Below are 25,276 nucleotides of genomic sequence, written 5' to 3'. Positions count from 1 at the left end.
ACATGGGATTGAATAAACTTAATAAGTCAACTTCTGTCATCTCTATAAATCACTCAACCCCTCCCCCTCATCTGGCCTGCCAAGTCCTAAAAAATAGGTAGTAATAAGGTTGGGCCAATTGCCACCATAAACTATCCTCCTCTCCACATAGTCTGTGCAGAACTTCCAAACTGGCAGTGTCCACAGAAATATCAGTGTATTTAGCACAGATAAAGTGCCTTTACTGAGACACTGGTGTGAAATGGCAAGGTAACTAAAAGTTATCCCTAAAGACCTTTGGGGAATTTAGTGAAATGACAAAGTCTGTCGCTTAATGCCTGTGCTATCCCACCAACACTGTGCTTATTATGTTATTCTTGGCCCTGACACAGAGGTTCTTTAGTATAGTTCTGAGGATCTGGACCAAGGGTAGGCAACTTGTGGTACCCGTCGCCTCTCTTTGTGAAACATGGCCAGGACTGCCTGATGCTTTCAGTGGGCGTTCCCAATGCCATCAGTGGGCGTTCCCACTGCAATCAGTGGTTGGGGCCACCAACGCCTCTCCCAGAGTTCTCCAGGCCAAACCCGGAGAGTTCCCAGGTATTGCAATGTATCCCCGAAAAATCTGTAAAAGGGCTGTACTCCCTGGAATGTAAGTCATTCCAGAATACACAAACAGGTCATATCCACGTAAATACAGTTGCAGGAAAATGTGTGTAAACCCTTTGGAGTTACCTGCAAATATTGTCCATTAACTTTGATCAGTCACAACAATTTACCAATACAGTCCGCTTCAACTAATAACATTCAAACAATTATGTGTTGTCATGTCATTATTGAACATAGAGTGCAAACATTCACAGGGCAGGGTGGCAAAAGAATAACAGCATTGGGTCTCCCTTGTCAGCAGTAGCTAGCTTTGTTAGCTTTGATGTAATTAGCGCTCGAGTCCGTATGACATCTGTAAGTAGGAAGCTCAAATTTGAAAAGGTTCACAGTTGGACTATCTTGAGCCTCCTGAATGAGCCCCCAGATCACAAGTACTCAATGTACCTAACAGGTACGCTCTGTGATCAGCAGCAATGGGGATAAAAAAATAATTAATTAATTAACATATTCAAAAGACATTTAAAAAAGTGTAAAAGCAAAAATAACATATAAAATAACAAAGCAATAATTAAACAGACTCCAATGATGTCACCATAACATCACAAGTCCCATCCCATTCCAAGAGAGATTCCTGAGATTTTTAAAGACCTCAAAGGGATCTACAGTCAAAAATGTATTTTCTTTGGTAGGGGGGCAACCAATCACTTTAGAGGGGATGGGTATTTGTATTCATGGCGGTCCCTTTAAACTCTCGGCCAATCAGGTAGGGAGCTACCCGACACACCATATATGGAGTTCCGGGGGTGCGGACTTAGAATGAAAATAATGAAAATTGGAGCTACGTCCCGCACCCTATAGGGTGATCCAAGCGACCAATCCCGGATGTGTCTTCCTTGCTCGATCTAAGAACATACTCCAGCCGCCGGGCTTAACCTTTATTGTATGCCGCACCTGGGCATACGTTCCTGGGCAAGGGACCTAGTGATTTTATCCTCTTTCTCCCGGTAACATTGTGACGGGACCGACCTGTACCCCGACTGGGTACTCCCGCCAAACGTTGCTTCCTCCTGATGGGACACCAACAAGTAACCCCTTCAGCACCGGGCAGAACCAGCGTTGTAGATAGAAGGAGGGACGTCGCTGCACCGAAGCCGCATTGGCACTGTGGCTATCCGAAGCTTAGCTACACAGTGTGGCTACAGCCCACCCCAAACATCAGGCAACACTCATGTTGAGGTGAAAACAGGACTCATCTATTAAAGCCAAATACAGAACTATATATACACAAGTAGAAAAGGGCAAGACAAATATCACATGATCCAATTACCATGTCAGGAAGGAAGTAATTAGATCAAATCCTGCAACACAATATCTGGGGGAAGGACAGGATGACACGAGACATAAATAATGACATTAACTGGGGACGTAGACGTGGAATGACGATAGACATATAATCGGCTTGAGACAGACAATGGCCAGGACACAGGGATAACAGGAGCTCACAGGATTAACAGCTACCTGTTATGTAATGGATAATTAGGTATGCAGCAGTGACACCAAGTCATACCTACAGGGGGTCTTAAGACAAGGGCTAACTCACACAATAACAGGGGAAACACTTCACACCTATACAATTAACAATGTACAGATAATCAGCCTTCTTCCTACCACAGGATGTCCAGCTGACGTTACAGTTCTGAGACTCTGAGTGCTAAAACATGGGGTACATCAGCAGACTGAACCCCTGTATCCACACACAGAAGTCTCTACAAGGCCTGGGCCCATAGTCGATAGGGAGGAGGCTGGCTCTCAGGCCTCTCCAGGGACCCCAGTGATGGAGGGTTCTGTCACACTTCTCCCCCTTCCAAATAGGACTGACACAGGAGGAAACCCCAAACGGGTTGACTCCGTAGTCAGTTAATTCACTTAGCCCATCAATGCCCTCCCGAAACTGGTGCCCCAAATAATCTGCCCCTCCAAGAGCAGCACTCCCCCGCCCCACCTCTGACTCTCCAGAAAAATACAACTGCCGCTGGAGAGAAGTGCCTACAGCACCTTCTCTCTGGAATCTTCCCAGTCGCTGGGGAGTGATGATGCCTGCATCTTCTCCCTGGGGCTCCTGTTGTCGCTGTGGTGATGGGTTGGCAGCGCCATCTCCCAGGTCATCTGTGCGCCACTGGGGAGGAGGGAAGACACCCTTGGCTCCCTGAACTGGGGTCTGGGGCTGGAAAGGGAGGACAGGTTCCTCCACTTCCGAATCTGTGAGCTGCTGCTGGGGAGACTGGCCGCCTGCGCCATCTCCTGTGCACTCACTTGGCCGCTGGGGAGTGATGCCACCTGCACCCCCTCTTTGATCCTCCTTCTGCTGTTGGGAACATGGGCCGGCTGTGCCGTCTCCCGGGTCATCCGTCAGCCGCTGGGGAGGAGGGACGAGACTCTCAGCTCCCTCAACTGGGATCTGATGCGGGGGAGGGAGAACAGGTTCCTCCGCTCCCAGAGTTGTGAGCTGCCGCTGTGGAGACTGGCCAGCTGCGTCATCTCCTGGACACTCACCCACCTGCTGGGGAGTGATGCCGCCTGCATCCCCTCCCTGGTGCTCCATCTGCCGCTGGGGAGATGAGCCGGCTGCGCTGTGTCCTGGGTAATCCAACGGCCGCTGGGGAGGAGGGACGGTACCCTCCACTCCCAGGTCATCCGTCAGCCGCTGGGGAGGAGGGACGACACCCTCAGCTCCCTCAGCTGGGATCTGCCGCTGGGGAGGGAGAACAGGTTCCTCCGCTTCCAGAGTTGTGAGCTGCTGCTGGGGAGACTGGCCGTCTGCGCCATCTCCTGTGCACTCACTTGGCCGCTGGGGAGGGATGCCACCTGCACCCCCTCCTTGAGGCTCCTTCTGTTGCTGGGAACACGGACCGGCTGTGTTGTCTCCCGGGTCATCCGTCAGCCGCTGGGGAGGAGGGACGATACCCTCAGCTCCCTCAACTGGGATCCGCCGCTGGGGAGATGAGCCGGCTGCGCTGTCTCCCGGGTCATCCAACAGCCGCTGGGGAGGAGGGACGATACCCTCCACTCCCTCGTGCTCCTGCTTCCGCTGGGGAGATGGGCCGGCTGCCGCATCTCCCTGGATTCCTGTTGCAGGTACGGGGCAGAAGCCAGGGGCTCTCCACCCTGTTGTCAGCGCTTCAGCTGAGGGGTATGGATCTGGGCGAACTACCCAGCATTCGGAGGACCCCGGTGTGAAGACCGCAGCCTCATCTACCCATCCTGAGTTACCATCCTCGTATAAACAGTCAACAAAATCCATGGATACTGGGGCATACTGCTGAACATGGTCGAACAACTCTTGATATGCCTGTTCCAGTTCCCATTCTTGTGTGACCAAATAATCCAGGTCAGCCCACAGCTCGGCCACATATGGGATAGCCTCTGCCCTGCGCTCCTGGATGTCTTCCCCCCGACACTCCGATGTACTTCCGAAGTCGGGATCCTTTTCTATGCTTTCCAATAGTAATCCCGGGCCACCGAAGCCATAGCCCTCTGTAGGACCTTTATCCTCCAGCCCCGGGCATAGCTGTGCTGCGTACCACCGCGGAGCCCGATATCCATCGTCCAACCTCAGCTCTGTCTGGACCAGCACCTCTAACTCTGCCACCCATTCCTCTTTGGGCTGCTCTCCCAGCAACGGCATTCGTGCCTCCAGCTGGAACCAGTAAATGTCCTTGCTGGTTGGGAGGCACTTACCCAAGTATTCCTGTTCCCATCGCAGAGTCTCCCACCAGAGTTGCCGACGGATATGATCACTCCACCGCAGCTCGTCCTCAGCCGATACAGGTCCGTTGTGTTGGGCCCATGCCTCCTGCATACGCCATCTGAACTCCAGTTCCATAGCTGAGGATCCTGGCGTTGCTCCTTCTCTGCCCGAAGGGTGACCAATCCTGGTGCTTTGGATGTCCCCGCTCCGGTGTGAAAGAGGAAACTTCCGGCCCCGGAAATCAGACCATAACAAATTTCTTTAAGGAAGCATCCCACCGCTTGCCACCAATGTGACGGGACCGACCTGTACCCCGACTGGGTACTCCCGCCAAACGTTGCTTCCTCCTGACGGGACACCAACAAGTAACCCCTTCAGCACCGGGCAGAACCAGCGTTGTAGATAGAAGGAGGGACGTCGCTGCACCGAAGCCGCATTGTCACTGTGGCTATCCGAAGCTTAGCTACACAGTGTGGCTACAGCCCACCCCAAACATCAGGCAACACTCATGTTGAGGTGAAAACAGGACTCATCTATTAAAGCCAAATACAGAACTATATATACACAAGTAGAAAAGGGCAAGACAAATATCACATGATCCAATTACCATGTCAGGAAGGAAGTAATTAGATCAAATCCTGCAACACAATATCTGGGGGAAGGACAGGATGACACGAGACATAAATAATGACATTAACTGGGGACGTAGACGTGGAATGACGATAGACATATAATCGGCTTGAGACAGACAATGGCCAGGACACAGGGATAACAGGAGCTCACAGGATTAACAGCTACCTGTTATGTAATGGATAATTAGGTATGCAGCAGTGACACCAAGTCATACCTACATGGGGTCTTAAGACAAGGGCTAACTCACACAATAACAGGGGAAACACTTCACACCTATACAATTAACAATGTACAGATAATCAGCCTTCTTCCTACCACAGGATGTCCAGCTGACGTTACAGTTCTGAGACTCTGAGTGCTAAAACATGGGGTACATCAGCAGACTGAACCCCTGTATCCACACACAGAAGTCTCTACAAGGCCTGGGCCCATAGTCGATAGGGAGGAGGCTGGCTCTCAGGCCTCTCCAGGGACCCCAGTGATGGAGGGTTCTGTCACAAACATATTTTAGGTAGTCAGGGAAAAATAGTTCTTGGCTCCTAGTCCCGGAGCTTCCGTGACAAATACTCTTTTATTTTTACTGTTGTTGACATATTATCCATAATAAATTACATACTATACAAAAAATGTAATACAAAGAGAAAGCACTATCGGTGTTTGAAAACACCATATATAATTTGTGTGGGTACGCAAAAGGGAATACATGGTTGAACAAAAATATGCTAAAGCTGCAAAAAAGCGCCGGTCACTTAGTGGAGTAAAACCTCTGGTCACAAAAGAGTTAGGTTTGATAGACTCTGAACTTATGTGAACTATGCCATTTTGCAGAATTGCCTCAAAAATAAACAAGCCGAGTTGTCAGAATATGGTGGGAGTTGTTGGAGTCCACAGAAGCCGAAGACATTGCTTACCAATGCAATGTTAGTGAATTTTTTCATCCCCCCAAAAATTCTGCTACAGATATGGTTCCAAAGACAATCTATACAGTAGGGTCAATCATCTCTGAGTGCAGATTAGTATATTGCGATAAAAGATCTAAGGTTTAAATGTTTCTATAAAGAGTTGCGGGATTGTTAGCCATCTCAGGTGTGTTCAACAGGTAGGGCGTGACCAGGCTCTAGGGTTAATCTTCAATGAAAATAGATGATGGAGTTGGGAAGAGGTGTGTTGTGGGACGGCTGGGACGTTTTTTTCCTGTTAGTTAAACGTCTGTCTCCGTTGCGAAGCGTGCAAGGGATACGGGAACCCACCGCTGACTCAAGGTGATGTGACTATATTAATCTGTATGCGCTATATTTACGTGTGGGTCTGCTTAATATACTGCGCTGCCTGTCAAAGACAACTAGTTACGGCATAAAAAAAATCTGAGCAATAGATTGTATTGTAATGATTTTATTTTTAAATTGCAGAACAGAGAAAGAAATATTCCAACTCAAACGTTATCATGCATGAAACGTCCCAGTACAACGTAGAGGTAAGTGGGGGATTGTGATGCAGGACGGAAGGTAATCGAGCAAGATATTCATATTATGTCACATTTAGCTATGTACATTATTCCCGTAAGCAGTAAGTTCATAGTAGAAGAGCTCAATAGCAAAGCAACGCGGCTGAGCAGAGGACAGTTCAGTATTTAAAGGGCATTAAATACAGAACAACAGAGGAGGGCAAAGTGCAGCACAGAAAGTGTTTGGTGTAAGCTTCAATAAACGAGAATCAGGAAATGTTTTATCATCAGCTTAGAATGAAGCTCAATAGCACATAATAAGAAAAATACAGGAAGGAGTTTAGTACTGGAGAGTTGAGAACACAGGATGGAAGGCAGCTTAAGTCTTAACATGTAGGCAGACTAGGTGGCTGTGTAAGGTGCTGATCGGATGGAGGGTTCTCTCATGATGTTCCCTAGAATGTTTGAAAGTAAGTGCATACAGAAAGGGAAGCCGGACAAACACTTCACCTAAGGTTCTACAAACCCTACAACCACTCCTAAGGAAAATGTACGGGAAACAGGTCTGTGATACAGGGAATAATTCTAAATGGCTGATGTTCAGGGAGCTATAATAACAAAGTGGAGGTATGTAAGTGACTACTCATTAATACATTGAACAGTAACAGTTTGGAAACACCAGGGCCTAAAGCAAGCTAGCCAGGTGCCCAGGACACTTAGCTGGTAAGGGACACCACCTGTACAAGTGGCTGCTGAAGAGGAGCACTAAAGCCCGAGTTTGCCTAGGGTGCAAGGAACTATAACACGTGATGTTAATGGTACACGGAACAGCTCATAGTTAACAGTTAACTGTGCTTGTCGTGCCTTACTTTCACAACAAAACACGCTTTTATATCAAAGGTCAGTTGGAACCAAAAGCCACACCTTAAATTGTCTCAGAATAGTCCAAAGTTATTAAAGAAAATTGACCTTTGGAAATAAGAATAATTAGAATATACTACAGGGATCGTCAGTAGAGGCTAATTCGTCTGCTACCCACACAGCACCACTTATCTGGATAAACAAAGAGCATTATTTCCAAGCTCATGTCTCTAGTGGCAGCAGTAGAACTTGTGACACATGATTGGCAGCCTAATGAGCCAAAACACAACACAGAGTTCACACAATAGTTAGTTTTCTGCAAACCACAAAATGCTTTTCCCTTTGTCCCATCTAAGGCATTTTTATTAATTTATATACTTTCAAGGAGGCACAAGTGTATATTTTTTCAAATTTTAAGCATGATGCATTTATTATATTACAGTTTTATATTATTAATATTACATTTACAAGAATACGCAGTTTGGAAATATTGGCTGTCATTTTTGAAAATAAGATTCTTAAAGTCTTATAAAATAGAAATTCTTTAGCTTTTACACACCATCTGGGAACAGCCATAGACTTTTAACTGTGATCATAACGTGGACCTAACTTCAGAGCCAGTGTTTTCAAAATGTCGGGGTATTAACACTGCTCGGCCAAGGCCAGGATCATTATCGTCAAAAGCAAGGAGGTCAAAGTCACGAGATGGTGCTCTGCTAATACCTGTTAGTCAACTTTAAACAGCCAAATACCCTGAGAATAATTTCACGGCTTGCAAAATATGATTTTAATCATATCATCATAGAGTAATGTAGCACAGGTGTGTGTAAAATTATTTGATTTCATTCAACATATTCAAGGTAACAGCAATATATAAGGCTAATATAATAAACTTTTTTCATCCATATTATTTATTTAACATTTTGAGGTTAAATTTGGGGGAAAGATGCTGACAGTGAAAGATAGTAACACAATGCACTGATAATGCAGAGACACACATACATGCACCCGGACAGAGTGAATACAGAGGTCACTTAACATGATTCCACTGTCACTGGCAAGCTACGCTACTTTTGTCTTCACTTTGTAATTTTACATTTAGGTTTCAAGTTCAACCAAACTGATGCTGAAGGGTGGGGGGGGGGGCTCCCAGGGCAGGGGCAGGTCCCACTAAGGGGTCCAAGACATTAAGACAATACACTCACTGGACACCCAATCCCCAAGAACATCAAAGCCTGTAGAGAAGTCATAGAGGAGCCAGGAAATTCTGCTAGAAAGTCCAGTGGCTAAAATGTATAACACACATAGATACTTCAGGTAGTGATCCAAAATCTTAAAATCAGAGCAGCCTAGGGGCAATTTGTTCCCTGGTCCCTCTGCCAGCCCTCCCCGCTGAAGGGGGATAAGAAAAAAAATAGCATTTGCGTTTTTATTCTATCAGTGAATGTGAACAGAATCTCTTTCATTCTGGTCTTTGTTCACATTATTATTCATCGAAGTATTATTAAAAATAAGTGGGTTGTACAGCGCTACAGAAAAGGACTAAAGAAAGGGTAGAATGTTAATATAGCTGTAAAACAGATGTGGTAATGGGTTGTAAGGACAAAGGTGAGAAAAAAATAATGAAATATTCAAATATTCAATATTCAAAGTGTGCATGTATATGCTACTGGTCTTATTGTGTAGACAAAGAAGTTTTATACCTCAGGAGGGTAGAATAAACTTTTCAGTAGCCTGCATTTTCTTTTGCTAGCATCTGGCTACATTTATGATGGACAAGAACGATGCCCTTGGAACAGTGGACGATGCTGTCAAACGACTGTTCCAATTGAACTCAAAGGACAAAATCTGGGCCCAGGAGATGCTTCTTCAGGTCATGTCCACCTCCATCAGTCTTCTAGACTCAGGAACACAGGTATGAGAATATAACCATCATGGACATGAACCATAGCGTTCCTTCATATGTCACTCAGTGTAGGATTGCAGACTGTAAATTGTCCAATGGATTTTGTTAATAATTACATATCCCTATGATATCACAAGAAATAATAATGTGATGTTATTGGTACCACAACCTTAATTTAAAATCCAACATTATAAATATTTTGACATTGTAACATAGACTAAATATGTTATATGATTTGTAAACTCAAATTGACATGTCTATCTATCTGTGTGTACTGTATGTGTACGTGGTCCTTTGCTAGATTGTGACCAAGTATGACCTCGTAATAATAATAAATGTTTTCAGTTGACATTATGTAAAAAAAGCCATATGAGATGTATCCACCCTGGAATTTCATTCTGTTAACTCTCAGAGAAGATCGTGCTTACTCATTAACAGGACTGAGTGTTATGTTCCTAAGTAGAGCTTAAAATGTGGTTTTGTAGGCTGCAGAAGCCACCACTTGCAGTAATAGCTCTGCCAGTCAATACATTTCTACAATTCTACAATTTTTACAGCACCAATTTATGCAAAACAAACACATAACCTTTTCTCAATGAGGGCAAAAAAACAGCGCTGCTGGGAGAGTCCCAGCTTTTCACATTGGTATTACATTTTTTTAAACAATAATGTGCCGTCCTCAAGCCCCCAGTACAATATTTATATAAAAAATCCAAAGTACACTTAAATATTAAAAAAGGTTGCCCTTCTTCCTCCAACCGTATTGTGATGGGATGGAGGGCAAACACACTGGATGAGGGGATGCAGAACCCGCTGCCCTTCCTCCACACCATGTGCTTTGTGGTGGAAGTAATACAAATAATTTAAAACTATCCCCCGTTCTCTGTGGTTGTAGAATCCAGCAAAAGAATACCAAAAGCAGTGCCACTTTGCATTGATTGTTGTGGGTGCAAGTTTGGATTAGATTTACATGTGTTATTATACAGTAAACTGAACTGTCTATACTCTTCTGCGGTATTTTTGTCATAATGAGTTATTTAACGAAGACCCTCAGATGGTTATGTTATTAATCACAAGCAAACTGTTTGAAATTGGTTTCCATCTCGTGTTTGGTTACAATAGGAAGAGCTGGAGAATTTCCCTCTCTCCATTGTCCACCACTGCCAGAGTGTGCCAGGACCCCATCGTTATCCACACGTCCTGCTCCTAGTATGTCAGGAAGCAGATCAACACAAACCCGATATCCACTTCTTTAACTGTGACATGGAGGTGAGTGACAGCAATACGAGCTAATCAAACTACTTGGACGTTTTCCAGATTCATTCCGCATATATGCAAGTATGCAAGTGAAGTACCATGTAACCCAAATACCCTGCCCATGGTAATGAGCAGGATTTGCACATGACTACAGCCAACGTCATGGAAATAATGGACTGGCGGTTACAGTATCGACCCCTTACACTGTATATGTAACATAAGATATCTCACTTATCCATATGTATTAAAAACATGTTTCTGCTAAGCAGATGGCGAGAGTTCGCCTTACATAGTCTTCGGGATGGAAATGTATTAGCTTTAGTAATCAGTAACTGGGTATTAGCATACATATGTTGGCATGTGACGCCTATTTGAATTATCTATACATTGTGTTGCACTATGAGCTTGTTGCAGGAGTGGAAAAGAACATCCATTAATAGTTTCTCATTCAAACAGGCCGAGTTGGTTCAAGCAGATATCACGAGCGCTTGCGCAGACATAAAGCAAGGGAAAAAGATGCGACCGCAGACACTTAAGTAAGTACTAACTGGAAAATTTCTCTCGGAGATGGCAAATGAAATGTTAAGGTGTGTGTTTGCATGCGCGCACCCACAATCTCCATACCATCTGTTTGTGCTGACATAGAGATAAAGTTTATGATACTAATGATAAACTTCCCCTATACGTATCTACACAAAACAACTGGCAAAATGTGTAGGTGAAATTTTTTATCTTATCTTATTACGTGACACACTTGAAAGTAGAAGGAAATATTCATCTCAGAAAATGAGTAGAAAGTAGCCCTTTACTCCCTATGGAAACGTTTGCAAGAAAAGCCTTGTTCCCGTGTCTGCGTTTTAAGACTGAAAAAATAATAAGCCGGTAAGACTCAAAAAATAATAAACAAATGTTATATACCGGTATTAGTGCCGTCAAAAAGCTGCTCGTTAGAACTAGTTCACTGGTTCATCTGCCAATGCTTCCAGCAATGTGGAACCTTCAAGATAAATCAAAAAAATATTGCAATAAAAAGGTGGATTTTCTACTTGTATTGATAAATAACAAATCTTCTTAGTTCTTCCAATGGTGCTCAGCGGTGTACATGAAAGGTAGAAACAAAAAAAATATATAACAACGCGTAACCTGTATGATCATACATATCAGTTAATGCTCCCAAAATCTCACTCGCGTTATATAGAGCGTAATATGCTCATGAGGTAAGCACAGGGAGGGTTAAAAACCCCAAAGGCAGAGCCCAATGTACAAACCAGTCCCCAGGTATATCGGCTGTGTGGTATCCAAAATGAAGCTTTCAATATCAGATAAATAAAATGCTTACAAGATAAAAATGTGAGCACTACTCTGAGTTCACAAAAGCAGTTCGGTCAGCAGTAGTCATTGTGTGATAGTAGCTTGTAGTTGTTACTGTTGCTCAAATTCACGCCGGTAACAGAAGTTCGACCCGCTGAATGCCAGGTCCACGAGCGGCTCCATCTCCACTTCTTGCTTGACGATGACACACACCAACAACGCGTTTTGCCACGCAAGATGTATATGTGCTCTCCATACCATAAGCCTTTTTATACCACGGGTCTTTATTAACTATTTAAATATCTACATTCACTCAATACAATCTACCTCCATTCAATAATAAAGTGCATTATTTTAGAAAATTAGAATTAGTATAAGAAAGTGTGAATACATACTGTATATAATACAGCTTATTCCCATAAGCAAATAAAAAACCTATGTATGTATACATTATGTATGAATATGGTTCATAAAATGTAAACATAAATGTAAAATATAAATGTCTTCAATATGTATCAAATTATTTAATACAAAAATTAATTACACTTCATTAATGTATTACACATTATTTATTATTTGATTATATACATATAAAATACATTAACATATATATGCATGTATTGAATATAAATCCATATAAATAACCATGAGACCTAATTATTAGATCTAAAATTTTATTGCATTACAACAACTATTACACATATTGTAATTGAAATCCTCCATGCTTCTTTGTCAAAAATAGGAACATTAATTATTAAATGCAAATTTGATGTTCCTCCAGAGATTATAAAGTTACATTTGTAAAGGAAATATTCCTAAAAAAAAGATTAAAAATATAATTATTATTATTATTTAACTGCAGCTGACATTGGCCACACAAAATATAAACCCTTAGGGTTTATGTGCTTTTGCAAAATGAGAAAATGTTGTCTTCTGATATGCTCATTCACTCTAACAGCTGTCCAATACATTCCATAGGTGTATTATATACGTGTCCCACATTATTGTGCATTTGTTTCCTAAAGTCAAATAAAGACATTTATAAGCTGCTAGCACACAAAGAGAAAATGAATACAAAAATACAAAAAAAGGGAATAAGGGCTGTTAAATATACATGTTACAAACCCTTTACGGTGAAGGGGGAAAGTCACTGTTTAGAGTTTGTAGCACGTATATAGTAGAGCACCTATGCCCTTTTTTGTATTTTTGTATTTCTTTTCTCTGGGTGTGGAAGCCGCTTATAAATGTCTTTATTTATTTATTTTGAACCTATATGATCAAACTGGTCTGGGTAGGGACTGGAATTAAAATATTTACCAATGGATTGAAAACCTAAACTTAACTTTATTGATGTGCGAATGCAATGTATTGAATAACGACAGGTTATAGTGAAAACCACACACAAGCTAACTTTCTGTTGGAAAACTGCCTCTCTAGCTAATAAAAAAGAACTCCAGACCTTGGGGGGGGGGGAATCCATGACGTCTAACGTATTGGACGACGTTTCTTTGGGTCACTGTATTATTGCTAGATTTTGCAAATAATTGAACTTTATTTTCTATTACAGGATTAATCAGGAGAGAATCAAACAAAGGGAGTCAATTCTGCCTCCTCAGCCTCCTGCCACAGCTCCCAAACCAGCTTACAGAGACAACAGAAACCGTGTAATACCCCCTCCTCCACCCAATGAGATTGGTAAATTTACATAACGTGTCCTCATATTCTTTTCCCTTTCTTGGAGAGCATTTTTTGTTATTACCGTAATTTTATTTGATGCAAGCTATCAGGGGTGTAGAGCAATTATTGGTGGCATTCTTAAACATTTAACGAGAAAATAGCTTAATGTCAATCAATAGCTCCAAACTTCCCACAATAATCTATTTAAACATAGCCTGAAAATGTCTGGACTTTTGGCACATATGGGAACTGAGCAATTTTAGTCATTGCAAGGAATACAATACCTCCCTCTTCTCAAGTGTCAGGATTTCTTGGGGACAAACGGATCTTCTGGCTTCACTACCTCGCAAAGGGGTAGGTGCACCTATTGCCACCTATAGCCCCGCATATACCCATGTCCCAATGAAGGTGTCCCAGTTTGGACACCTGAAATGTTAGGGTGTATTCTACCAGCCCCCCAACCCCAGGAAGTCCAAAAGCTTGGGGCTATGATTTACTGAAGCTGTAAAGATGAAGCAGAAGGAGAGAAATCTGCATCAATTTTTATGTGATATTGGGACATAGATTGCTTAGTTTACACACCCGCCACATATAGCACTTGTAGATAAAGTAAAGTATAATAGTGTTGGTCTTATTAATTCTTATATAGCAGTGTTCAGAGGTGTATGTCTTTACTTCCACAGAGTTTGATCGACGTAGTAATGCCTCCATAGAGCCAGAGGAGTCTCGGGAAGTGTTAGCCCAAAAAATTGAGAAAGAAACCGTAAGTGTGAAAAAAAACACATGACTTTGTATATATCTAAAAAAATATAACTTTTTTCGTGCTACAATAGTGTCACCTAATAATGTGAATGCATGATTTACGTGGCCTGTTTAAACCTGAGTTATATGTGGCATTCTTCATAGGGATCGTTAAATGCCTCTGATTTCCCTACCAAAGACGAATGCATACAAAAGTTCTCTGTAATCAGTCAAAAGAATAATGCATTAATGTATTTCCCAACGGTTCCTTCTTTTGGACGGTGTTCTATTTTTCTCCCCTAGTGTCTTCATTTTGTATGAGAGAATATTTGCTGGGTAAGAGTGTTCTATAGCAAAAAAACCACAGTAATTTGTACTTAAGTAACAAGTGTGTCCCCTTTAGGCTTTTTTAAGTATTGAGAAATGTGTATTAACCCTTTGTGCTTACTATTGCTTCACTTGGTGGTAAATTGACAGTTAAAGGTTTCTCATCTTGTCTGTATCTGTATTACAGCAAGTCTTAAACTGTACACTGGATGACATTGAGGTATTTGTGGCCAAGCTGCAGAAAGCAGCCGAGGCTTTCAAGCAACTGAACCAGAGGAAGAAAGGAAAAAAGAGTAAAAAGAAAGGGCCAGCCGGTAATAATCCATCTGTTCATATTTTTTGTTATTCTGTAACTATTGTGACCACAGAACAAAACACACTGGAGATAAATAGAAACCTATAGAGTATAAAAGCATATAATATGCATGGTGCATATTACTTGAATTCAGCAGAGAAAAACATTAGTTTCATTAAATAAGGAGCATTAACATTAGCTTCTCAGATCTGCAACTAGCCTTGGTAGGACCTCTGAAGCTCTGAGTTGGAGTTTAGATGCAGCCCACAATGCACTTCAATTAACCCAGAATTAATCCTCAATTAAATACACTCACCCCTACAGGATCCATAACATTACATGTAATGCTCCAGCACCTCGTATGATGCCATAGCCGTCATGTTGCGTGACTGAAAATTCCTGTTAGTGCTATACAACAATGTGATCTGGTGGAGCCTTGTTTGTATTCAGAAGGATAGGCTGGGTAGTTGGAAAGCCCTATTCTAGAACTACAAATATAAGTTTGTAAATGAGCCTTTACCAGGCCACATATTTCTACCATTTCATAATTCTAGGTTTTTTTGTGAGTTACCAGAATGCAAACAACAGTGTATAAGCAAACATCATGGTAATAGCATTTTATGTTTTTCCTGATAACAGAGGGAGTCCTTACATTAAGGTCAAGACCACCAACAGAAATGGAGTTCATAGACTGCTACCAGAAGATCAAACTGGCTATTAATCTTTTGGTAAGAATTGGCCCTGTTTTAAAGCTTTGGAGTCTTAAGTGTTAACCAGACCTCATGTCACATACGTATTTATAAACCTTTCTATGTTAAGGTTTGGATGTTTTTCATAAATGTGAGAGTACTAGTACACCTTATACAGTCACATAGTGACACAGAAAGATCAAAGACCATTTTTATACCAAAGTCCGTTCATAAGTCCCTTGCTAAAAACTCCCCATAGATGCATACAATCTATCTTCCCAACATCCGTGACCTGCTTCCCAAAAGAAACCATCTGCTCTTTCCAACTTCAAGAACTCCAGACCAGGGACTTCTGCAATGACCCTCACTACAATCAATCCAACCCAAGCAGTCCCACACCTTGTCTTATTTCCTATCAACCACCTAATAGACTGTAAACTCACAAGAGCAGGTCAACTTTATTGGCTGTTTTGTATATTGTCAATTTTAATGTTATTATTTTCCCTCTCCCACTTTTATAATAGGGCTATATAATTCAAGGGCACTCAATAAATACAATGTTATGTAATATGCATGTGCTGAAACTATTTAAGTAGCTTTTTTTGTACCAACATGAGGTCCTGTTACATTATTTAACAATTTGTCCTTACCATATCCTCATCCATTTATCAAATAATATTGACTAATTAAGTACAATATTTTAAGAATGTATTCATCTTTTATTCAATAACAAGTTTTCTACATTTTTGCAATTGTTTTTGTTTTTAGGCCAAACTAAAAAATCACATTCAGAATCCCAGCTCTGCTGAGCTGATTCATTTCATCTTCGGGCCGTTGGAGCTGGTAAATATATTTCTTTTTTTTTGTTTAGTGATTTAAGGTGAAGGCATTTTATCTACAAAAATAAGTTTGGTGATCTAGATCTAAGAACTAAAGAAATGGCACTTTGCCGAATATCACTGATACTGTCACTAAATAATTTTGTGTGTTGTACTTTTTCTTCTAGATAATTAATAGCTCAGGAGGTCCAGAGCTTGGGAGGTCAATCACCTGTCCTCTGCTATCTAAAGAGGCCACTGAATTCCTTAAGGGACATTTGACCCCTAAAGAAATGGCAGTCTGGGAAATACTGGGAGAGAGATGGACTAAGTCCAGGTGAGAGTGGAATTAGGTGATATTGTCTTTTGCAGAGCCGCCCAACGTTTTACTTGGGGCTATGGGACATAATAAATTCCTTGATAATTTGTTGCGGTATAAGGATATAAACACATTGTGAAGTGCTTATTAATGGTACCCAGGGCCGGCCCTACAATGGAGCCGACTGGGGCAATTGCCCCAGGCGGCACTTCAGAAGGGGCGGCACTTTGCCGCCCCAAGCGTTTTTTTGTTGTTTTTTTTGAAGCGGAGGAGAGAGGGGCACCGAGTGGTTTTCGCTTACCCGCTCGGCGACCCTCTCTCTCTCCTCTGCGGCGAGTTTACCTGTTCGGTCTCGGTGCCGGCTTGTAATGCAGAGCGCCGAAAGTGACGTGAATTTCCCGCGCTCAGCATTACAAGCCTGCACCGTGGCAGCACAGGGAGACTCGCCGCAGGACTGTTTAAGGGTAAGTACCGGTGGGGGTGGGGTAGATAATGCCCCCCCCCCCCCGGCGTCGGCGTGGGGCGGCATTTTAAACTTCACCCCAGGCGGCGTTAAGTCTTCGGCCGGCCCTGATGGTACCGCACGTTCTACCTGAACACATGTGTTAGAAACCCACCATATGTGTATATCAGGACCTGCATGATTCTTCTCCATTAACTTTTTTTGTTCTTTAGTTAAGTTGCGTTCCCATTTTGCTGACTGCCTTACATGGGGGGGTGGAGGACAGGAGTTAATTTCAAAACATGAAAGCATGCTCTACTCAGAGCCGGCCTTAGGCGTTGTGGCACCCTGTGCGGACTACTCCTCTGGCGCCCCCCCCCCTCACTATCCCCCCCTCTCTGCCCCTTCAAACTACCCCCCCTCAAACTACCCCTCCCCTCTGCCCCTTCAAACTAACCCCCCCTGCCCCAGGCAGGCGCCCCTGCTACCATGGCGCCCTGTGCGGTCGCACAGGTCGCACACCCCTAAGGCCGGCCCTGGCTCTACTAGCTTACTTTTAAACCAAAATATCTCCAACATTGTCTATTTTCCAGGGCGGAATGGCCAAGAGAACCAGCGATTCCACAGTATATTCCAAAATTTAATAATGGGTGGGTGCCCCCAACTGAAATATTTCATGGTGCACCCTGGGAGCTGGACATAGGACACCCACCAGATGTTATGAAATCTAGGATCCATGAAGAGGTGAGAGAGCTTAAGATAATGAAATCATAAGGACAATCAGGTTGGATTTAACATGTTTAGAATTCACATTCTAACAACTCACATTTTGTATCCAGGATGTACAGTATGTGTGCGCTACTTAATCTTCCTACTTTCTGAAGCTCCCACGCATAATAGTTAGCTATGGTTGGCCAAGATCATTCCTCATTGTGGTCCTTAAGGGGAAGGGTAGGCCAAACTACCCTCAAACTACAAATAGATGTTTTTTAAATGGGTCTACCCTAGGCCACACATTTCTCCCATTTCATAATGGCAGGGTATGATGTTTATGTGCAGGCAAACTACATTGTTTCATTAGTCCTAATCTGCTGGCAAAATCTACACAGAATATATAAATATATATGTGTGACAGAGCACTCATTTTGCCAGGTTCTTGAGAAATTAAAGAATGAGACAAAGATAAATCATGTCAGAACTTTTTCCACCTTTAATGTGACCCATAACGTGAACAATTCAATTGCAAAACAAACTGAAATCTTTGAGGGGAAAACACCTCCAAAAAACCAGGGGAACACAACTAGGTAAGGAACAGCCAAACCCACTAATAAGATGAGGTTCCTGAAGACAGTTTAATGTCAAAAGTCATACAGCATGGCAAGACTGAGCACAGCAACAAGAGAGACAGGGGTTTCCAGATGTTCCGACCAAGTATTTTTTAAGGAGTTCAAATAAACGTGCAATGTTGATGACCATAGATGCAGTGGTTGGCCAAAGACACATGCTTACTTCCCTTCGCAATCAGAAGATGTCCAGCAGGGACATCAGCATAGCATTAGCAGAAAACAATGGGACCCTGGTACACCCATCTACGGTCTGGTGAAGCCTGTACAGAAGTGGTCTTTATGGAAGCCTTGCTGCCAAAAAGCCATGTAAATAAAGCAAATTACTCAACTAACACAGGAACTGGACTGCACTTTGATAATTCGTATCAATCCCACACATATACAGATATACTCAAATATAAAGTCTGATGCAGTGCCTTCTAGTGCAAATAAACAAACATAAAGTACACAATAGGTAGTAATTTTCTGTCCTGTCCATGTAGATATATCTGCTGTGAACTTATTTGAACCAGGTATTAAAAATCAGTGGCATACTCTCAAATATGTGTGGTCTGATCGGATACATGTCTAAATTTCTTTGCTATTTAATAATTCCCTAGATATATATGACAAGTGCTCCTTTTCATTGGCTGCATGTGTTACAAATTCATTGTCACTTTTACTTTAATTTGGTTAATGTGTTTCAGGGTCGGAAGCCATCAGATAACCATGAACCCAAAACAAATGTAAGAGAGATAACAAACCTGTAACCTGATCTAGAGTATGCCATCCCTTTTTTCTTCCTTACATATAGGGTGGCTTTTTAACTCCTAGAGGAATGTCCAAAATTACACTACTGAAAAAAATAGTGGACTAGTAATAAGGACAATCTGCAGTCATTTTCCCATAGTACCAACAGCAGTATCTGGCAAATGTGCAAAGCTTGATTAAGGTGCCAGAGCCATTCGTAGTCTCTTAATTTGGGTTTTTTAAGTGTTCCTATTTCAGAGCATTCACTCTACATTCATGCTCCGAAATAGGAACACTTAAATAAACCCAAATTAAGAGACTATGAATGGCTCTGGCACCTTAATCAAGCTTTGCACATTTGCCAGATACCGCTCTATGCCCCTATCAGTCAGCACTTTACCCAACTGCTGCCAGTACCACTCTGTAGTGAAATAAGGGATCAGTGGATTGATTCAGTGGGACACCATGTGTATGTCATTAGGTTTCTGACTGGAAAAAAACACCATCTTTATTCAGGAAGACAACAGAACTGTTTTTCATTTTCTAGCTTCCTCCACCCAATGGAAAGCCTTACCGCTCACCATCCTTTAAGCAAAGTCCACCCGAAAAAACTCTTGATCATTCCACAAGTCCTAAAATCAGTAGGTAAGTACTGGTGATTATGAGGCTGGATGTATGGTGTTGAGATCACTTTTCATTTAATCTGCATTCGTTTCTTTTGTTCATACCAATAAACAAATGACTTTTTTGTGTTTAGTAAAGGTTAATGCCGAAATATGTTCTACCTTCTGTGGGACCTGCCGAGACAGGAGCATGTTTTGAAACCTTGGATCATTTGTTACCAAATAACACTACTTAAAATCATTATAAATTGATCTTCTCCCCAAGTCGTTTGGGTTCTGTCACACTTAACCAGATTTTGGTTGCCTGATACACAAATATTATCTGCTTCTCTTCTGTAAGGCAATATGAGGCTCCAGTGCCTGCCCAACCTCAGAAATACGCCAAAATTCGCTACGACTTCACTGCGCGGAACGCAAATGAATTGTCTGTACTGAAAGATGAAGTTCTTGAGGTAAAGCACAAGTTTATACACCAATATTGGTTTATACTTAAACAAATATCAGCATTACCCTCTACTGCCAGGGTGCATCATCGTACTCACTGCTGAAGCATTCGGGACTTGGGGACTTTCATGAGCCACAGCAGACCATTGACATAAAACATAGGCATAAAAAATGATGAAACCCTCTGTCCCCTCATCTTCCTTCATGTCATTCAGTTAATTAAAGGATGATCTGCATTTTTTGCAATACTCACTCTTAAGTGTTTTAACCCATCCTACTTGACAAAGCTCAACGTCCTTCTCTTAGTGCCTGTTAGTAAACCATAAAATGCCTCTGTCATCTCATTAAGGAAGATCAATGTAGTTAAAGGGATTTCAGTAGCTTAAACGGGACTTCATTTGGTCTGCCATAAAGAGACTACATTACTGCCTAGAATACCACATTGGAAACAAAATATAACTCAAAACCCACATTTCATTAATGCTGCACTGCATTGTTGTATGCAACATTATATTGAATGCTGAACGAGGGTTTCTATTCCGCGGGGCCTTGTTCTGTGGAAAATTAACAAAAATAAAATAATAGACAATGTAAAATAAAAAAAATAAATAATTTTTATTTCATTTAACAAAGATTGGTATTATTATTGGTATTATTATTATTTAGTTATATATATATACTGTAATAATTAAAACATTAGCTGCATGTTTTATTTTTTATTAATTTGCATTATTTGTTCACTTGAATTGCTAGGATTAAAAAAAAATGTGGAAATTTCATGGGGGGAAAATGACAGAATTACATGGGTCATAGCCATCAGCAAAGCACATGGGGACCTGGAGTTATGTTTTGAAATCTATAGTACTAAATACTATATTACAGATTGTAATATACCGTATATATACACATTACAATGCCACTTTATGGATCTACTATAGGTGCAGCCATCTTAACTTTCCAGTCTTAGCATTAGAGTGATTATTCCTAGCAGTTAAGTTGTTCATGCCCTTCTGTAAAGCTGTTTTTTGTCTTTGCTTTATGAGCATGGACGAGGAAATGGTGCAGGACTTCAGGACACATTAAATAGTCCCTTACATTTAAAGTAAACATGTCCAAAATAATTACGCATCCCATGCTTGATATTGCATAGACTTAGAATATGTTTGTTGTCGTACAGGTTCTAGAGGACAATAAGCAGTGGTGGAAGTTGAGAAACAGGGCCAGGCAGGAAGGTTATGTTCCATATAACATACTTGATGTCGTGTCAAACGAAGAATCATCTGAGCCAGATGGACCATACGGAATGGTAATGTTTGAAAAACGAAGAATTGTGACAGTATTTTGCTTAATTAGTGTGCTATATGCTTCATCTGTTTTGATACTCGGAGCATGATGGAAGCCAGGGGAATAGCACATACAACACATTAAGATTTTGTGTTAAAAAAAATGGATTTACAAAAAGCGTTTTAAGTGATCCAAACTGTATTGCTGATTATATATGTGATATGAGGTTGTATACATCCTATTAACACCATTCATCTTCTTCACTAGCTTTAAAGAGGCACAAATCTATATTATTTTATAATTTCGAGACAGAGCAAATGTTACACAGAGCAGCAAAATTGTATTATATACAATGTATTAAAAACTATTTAACACAAACAATAGCTTTCTAGCAATTTCGGGTTACTATGAAATTGTTCTACCTGATGGGTCAGCGTCTCTTTTTTTTAAATTTATATATTAATGAAACTTACCTAACACAGGATACCATATGACCTGCTATTTACACTTAAAGATTAAATTGTGACAAACAAAAGATAAATTAAGGACAAAGTAACAATGCACCGATAAAACCACAGTTTACTTCTATTATTTATGATGCTTCACTAGTAATGTCCTGAATGTTTTCTCATTCAAAATGAGCTCACAAAAAGTATTTAGCAAAAATGAATGTTAATTTTGTTTTTAATAGCCTGGATCCAAATATAGAGGAGACCAGAGTCCTCGAGGTGGGGGACCAGTAAGCCCAGTATACAAACTTCCTGGGAGTTACGCTGGAGATAAATGGGGAAGCGAGATGGCAGGATGGTCAACTAGCCAGAACAACAAGGAACGTACGTAACCATGTGGGACTTTTACTTGTCTCGTGTAGCAGGATGTTTCAAAAGGTTTTATAAAATGGTAACTTGGATGGATCAAAATCTCAATATTTTTATGTATTCGATGTCAGGACACATTCTTCTCCTGGGCTCCACCTTGCCAATCACATAACACATACCTTGTTGGCACTAAAAGGGTTACTCTTTAGGGAGAATACATTTATTTGTTATTCTCTGTGTGATATTTCCTAAAAGTCTTTTTGGTGCTTTATGCAATTAACAGTGTGCTCTCCCATTCTTCCTGTTACAGAGTTAATCCACCACATGGACGAGGTGAATGACGAGCTTCTAAAGAAAATCACAAGTAATCAGCCACCTAAAAGGAACTACAGAATTGAGAAACCTCAGCAGGTCTATGTTCCACTAACCTTCCAGTCTGACCCAGAGGAGGTCAAAGCTTGGTTGGAAGCCAAGGGCTTCAGTAAAGGGTACGTGCAAAATTTTACTGGAAAATGTTAGGGATAGTGGTAACTGCCATATTTTCAAGTATATAAAGTTTTATTATATAGATTTTTTTTTTGGCAGAAAGGATCATAACCGAAACAGTGTTCTACATCATGACAATAATCTAATGATCATTTTGCTATCTATTTTATTTAGGACCTCAGGGCAACTGGGTATTTTAAATGGAGCACAGCTTTTCTCTCTGAATAAGGAAGAGCTAAAGAAAGTGTGCGGAGAAGAGGGGGCTCGGGTGTACAGCCAGTTGGCTGTTCAGAAGTCTGAGTTAGAGGTAAGCCATAATCCAGCTAAAATAACCATTTGTAACTAAACAAAATTAATAATAAAACAGCTTTTAAAAAGTGCATACAAATAAGAGTCCCCAATATTTACTAAATGCTACCTCTAAGCAAGTGAAGGTGTGAATGAATGCATGAGAGAGTGTTGGTAGAAGTTGGTGTGTTTTTTTTTTTGCAATGTGAGCCCAAAAGCCACAGCCCTTATACCTTAAAGAGAGTCTTAATTGAACGCAGAATGCAATGTGCTTTAACAGCCATACATTTTTTGGCTGTAGGACCTATTTTGTTTTTGGCAGTGCCTACCTGGTCATATAGAAGCCCTAAGTACAAAGTACACCTCTTTTAGATGGACAGTTCCTCTTTGAGACTCCCTGCTACCCCTGGCCCTACTTTTCTGGGAGCTCAGAATGTTTGATGTGCATGAAGATATTAAGCAGTAACAAAGCTGACATTAATGTGTACAGAATTGGGAAGCGCTTAAACCTGCCTATATGGTGTTAGTTACATAAATAGCTGTATATAGATCACAAAGTCACCTAAAATGGTCTGCCCCTTTGGATGTGCATCCCAAAATAAACAAATCCCTCTGATGATCTGAATTGTTTGGATATATGACAAGCATCAACAATGTGGAAGTATACTATACACTGACTATTCACTGGCAGTCTGTAAACTATAATAATTATGGTATAGTAGTAATTCTGCCGTATGCCCTGATCTTTATACATTTGTTATAAAAATTAATTGAGCCTTTTTTAATTCAACACAGTGCTGCCATCTAGTGGTGGATATATCTAATATATTACTTTTTCAAGTCAGATTTTTTTTTACTACCTAATCACACCATACTGCTCTTCCTGTAATATACAATTATTTTTTGTTATTGACCACAATTTCCGAGTGCCCCTTTCAGTTGGTAACTTTAAATGAACTGATTGGTCCATTTCCTTTTTAGATATTGTCCTCCATTCATTATTGTATATTGTATTTTTATGCCAATTCTTTGTTCCATAAACCATAATATTACTCCACCTTCCATTACATCCCACGTAACATAAAACAAGTGGAGCGTACTTACAAGCGTCTTATGTATTATTTACATGCACAAACTCTATTTAAGTGGAGTGAACATGAGAGATAATTGTAAACGCCACCACAAGAAGTACTTTATTTTAGACATAAAGTGAACTGTTTACGAATTGTTGCCTTTGTAAAATAGAATAGTACATGTATTGAATTACATTTATCTAGATACATCTTCCAGTAAAGATTATCTTAAATGTGCCTGCTAATGCAGTCAAAGATTTGAAGACACTTAAGTGTTGTTGCGTATGAACTTAGAACACCACAGCCCTGTGATGGGCCAGGTGGCCGTCTTGTAAACTAAAGCCTGCCCATTATAGTCCTGTTAATATTGTCAGGGATTCCTATTAAATATAACCAGAAAAATTACAATTTAGTTTGAATTCTCTTTTTCAGAAAAGTCAAGGTGACTCAGAACTCCAAGAAATAATGAAAAAACGTCAAGAGAGGATTGAATTTCCCAACTAGCTCAACGCCTTCCTCTTTGCCACCTACTTTCTTTACTATCTGCACTTACTTTTCAAAAAAGACCCTCAACGCCTTGCAGAATCACCCGCTGCTTTGTAAGCCAGCTTTATGGCTGAGAAAGGATTATGGTTTTATATGTTTAAGAGAAAAGACTATTTGCATACTATATATATATATATATATATATGAGTGTACATGAACATGCGGTAGGCTTTATTGCATACTTCATTGTGGAACGCATGTTGGAAAGTTGTGTTCTGTTTTCACCCCATAATTCTACCCAAAATGGGATCCACTCATTTTGTTTCAGGGTGTTATATCTTGTTCAATTAGTAGACCTCGAATGCCACCTTTAACCATTTTCCAGACATGTAAGCTATGCACTACTTCCTGTCTATAACCATTTTCACCTCTCTTTTGGATAGGGGCACCGGTTTTGACTGGCTATGCCTTGCATGTAAATTGAGCCCTGGCAATAAAGCCGACTGCATCTGTATGTATAGGTATATATGTTATATATTTATATATTAAATCTGCTGGACTTATTTTGTTCTCTTGCCACTGCAAGTTCTTTCCTTAACCTCTCAGCTGCTGGAAAAGACAGCTTCTCCTCCCACTGGCAGCT

General features: G+C 41.1%; 1 protein-coding gene across 1 annotated transcript; it reads left to right on the top strand.

Moving 5' to 3' along the window:
* The first annotated feature begins 933 nt into the window (after nucleotides 1-933).
* On the top strand, nucleotides 934-24,651 carry LOC149278255 (epidermal growth factor receptor kinase substrate 8-like protein 2). The gene is made up of 20 exons (XM_089502154.1): nucleotides 934-1,039; nucleotides 6,379-6,443; nucleotides 9,028-9,189; nucleotides 10,303-10,449; nucleotides 10,894-10,973; nucleotides 13,316-13,443; nucleotides 14,109-14,188; nucleotides 14,681-14,807; nucleotides 15,428-15,516; nucleotides 16,246-16,320; nucleotides 16,484-16,632; nucleotides 17,650-17,800; nucleotides 19,089-19,127; nucleotides 19,679-19,776; nucleotides 20,095-20,206; nucleotides 21,376-21,504; nucleotides 22,174-22,315; nucleotides 22,611-22,788; nucleotides 22,961-23,093; nucleotides 24,580-24,651. Exons 1-20 carry the CDS (start codon nucleotides 934-936, stop codon nucleotides 24,649-24,651), a joined length of 2,262 nt encoding a protein of 753 aa, XP_089358280.1.
* Nucleotides 24,652-25,276: the final 625 nt, after the last annotated feature.

This window comes from Sceloporus occidentalis, unplaced genomic scaffold, assembly GCF_023333645.1.
Source record: "Sceloporus occidentalis isolate IW3139 unplaced genomic scaffold, rSceOcc1.0.p SCAF_196, whole genome shotgun sequence".
NCBI lineage: Eukaryota > Metazoa > Chordata > Lepidosauria > Squamata > Phrynosomatidae > Sceloporus > Sceloporus occidentalis.
The sequence above is the reverse complement of the archived record's forward strand: the minus strand, read 5'-3'. Positions and strand labels throughout refer to the sequence as shown.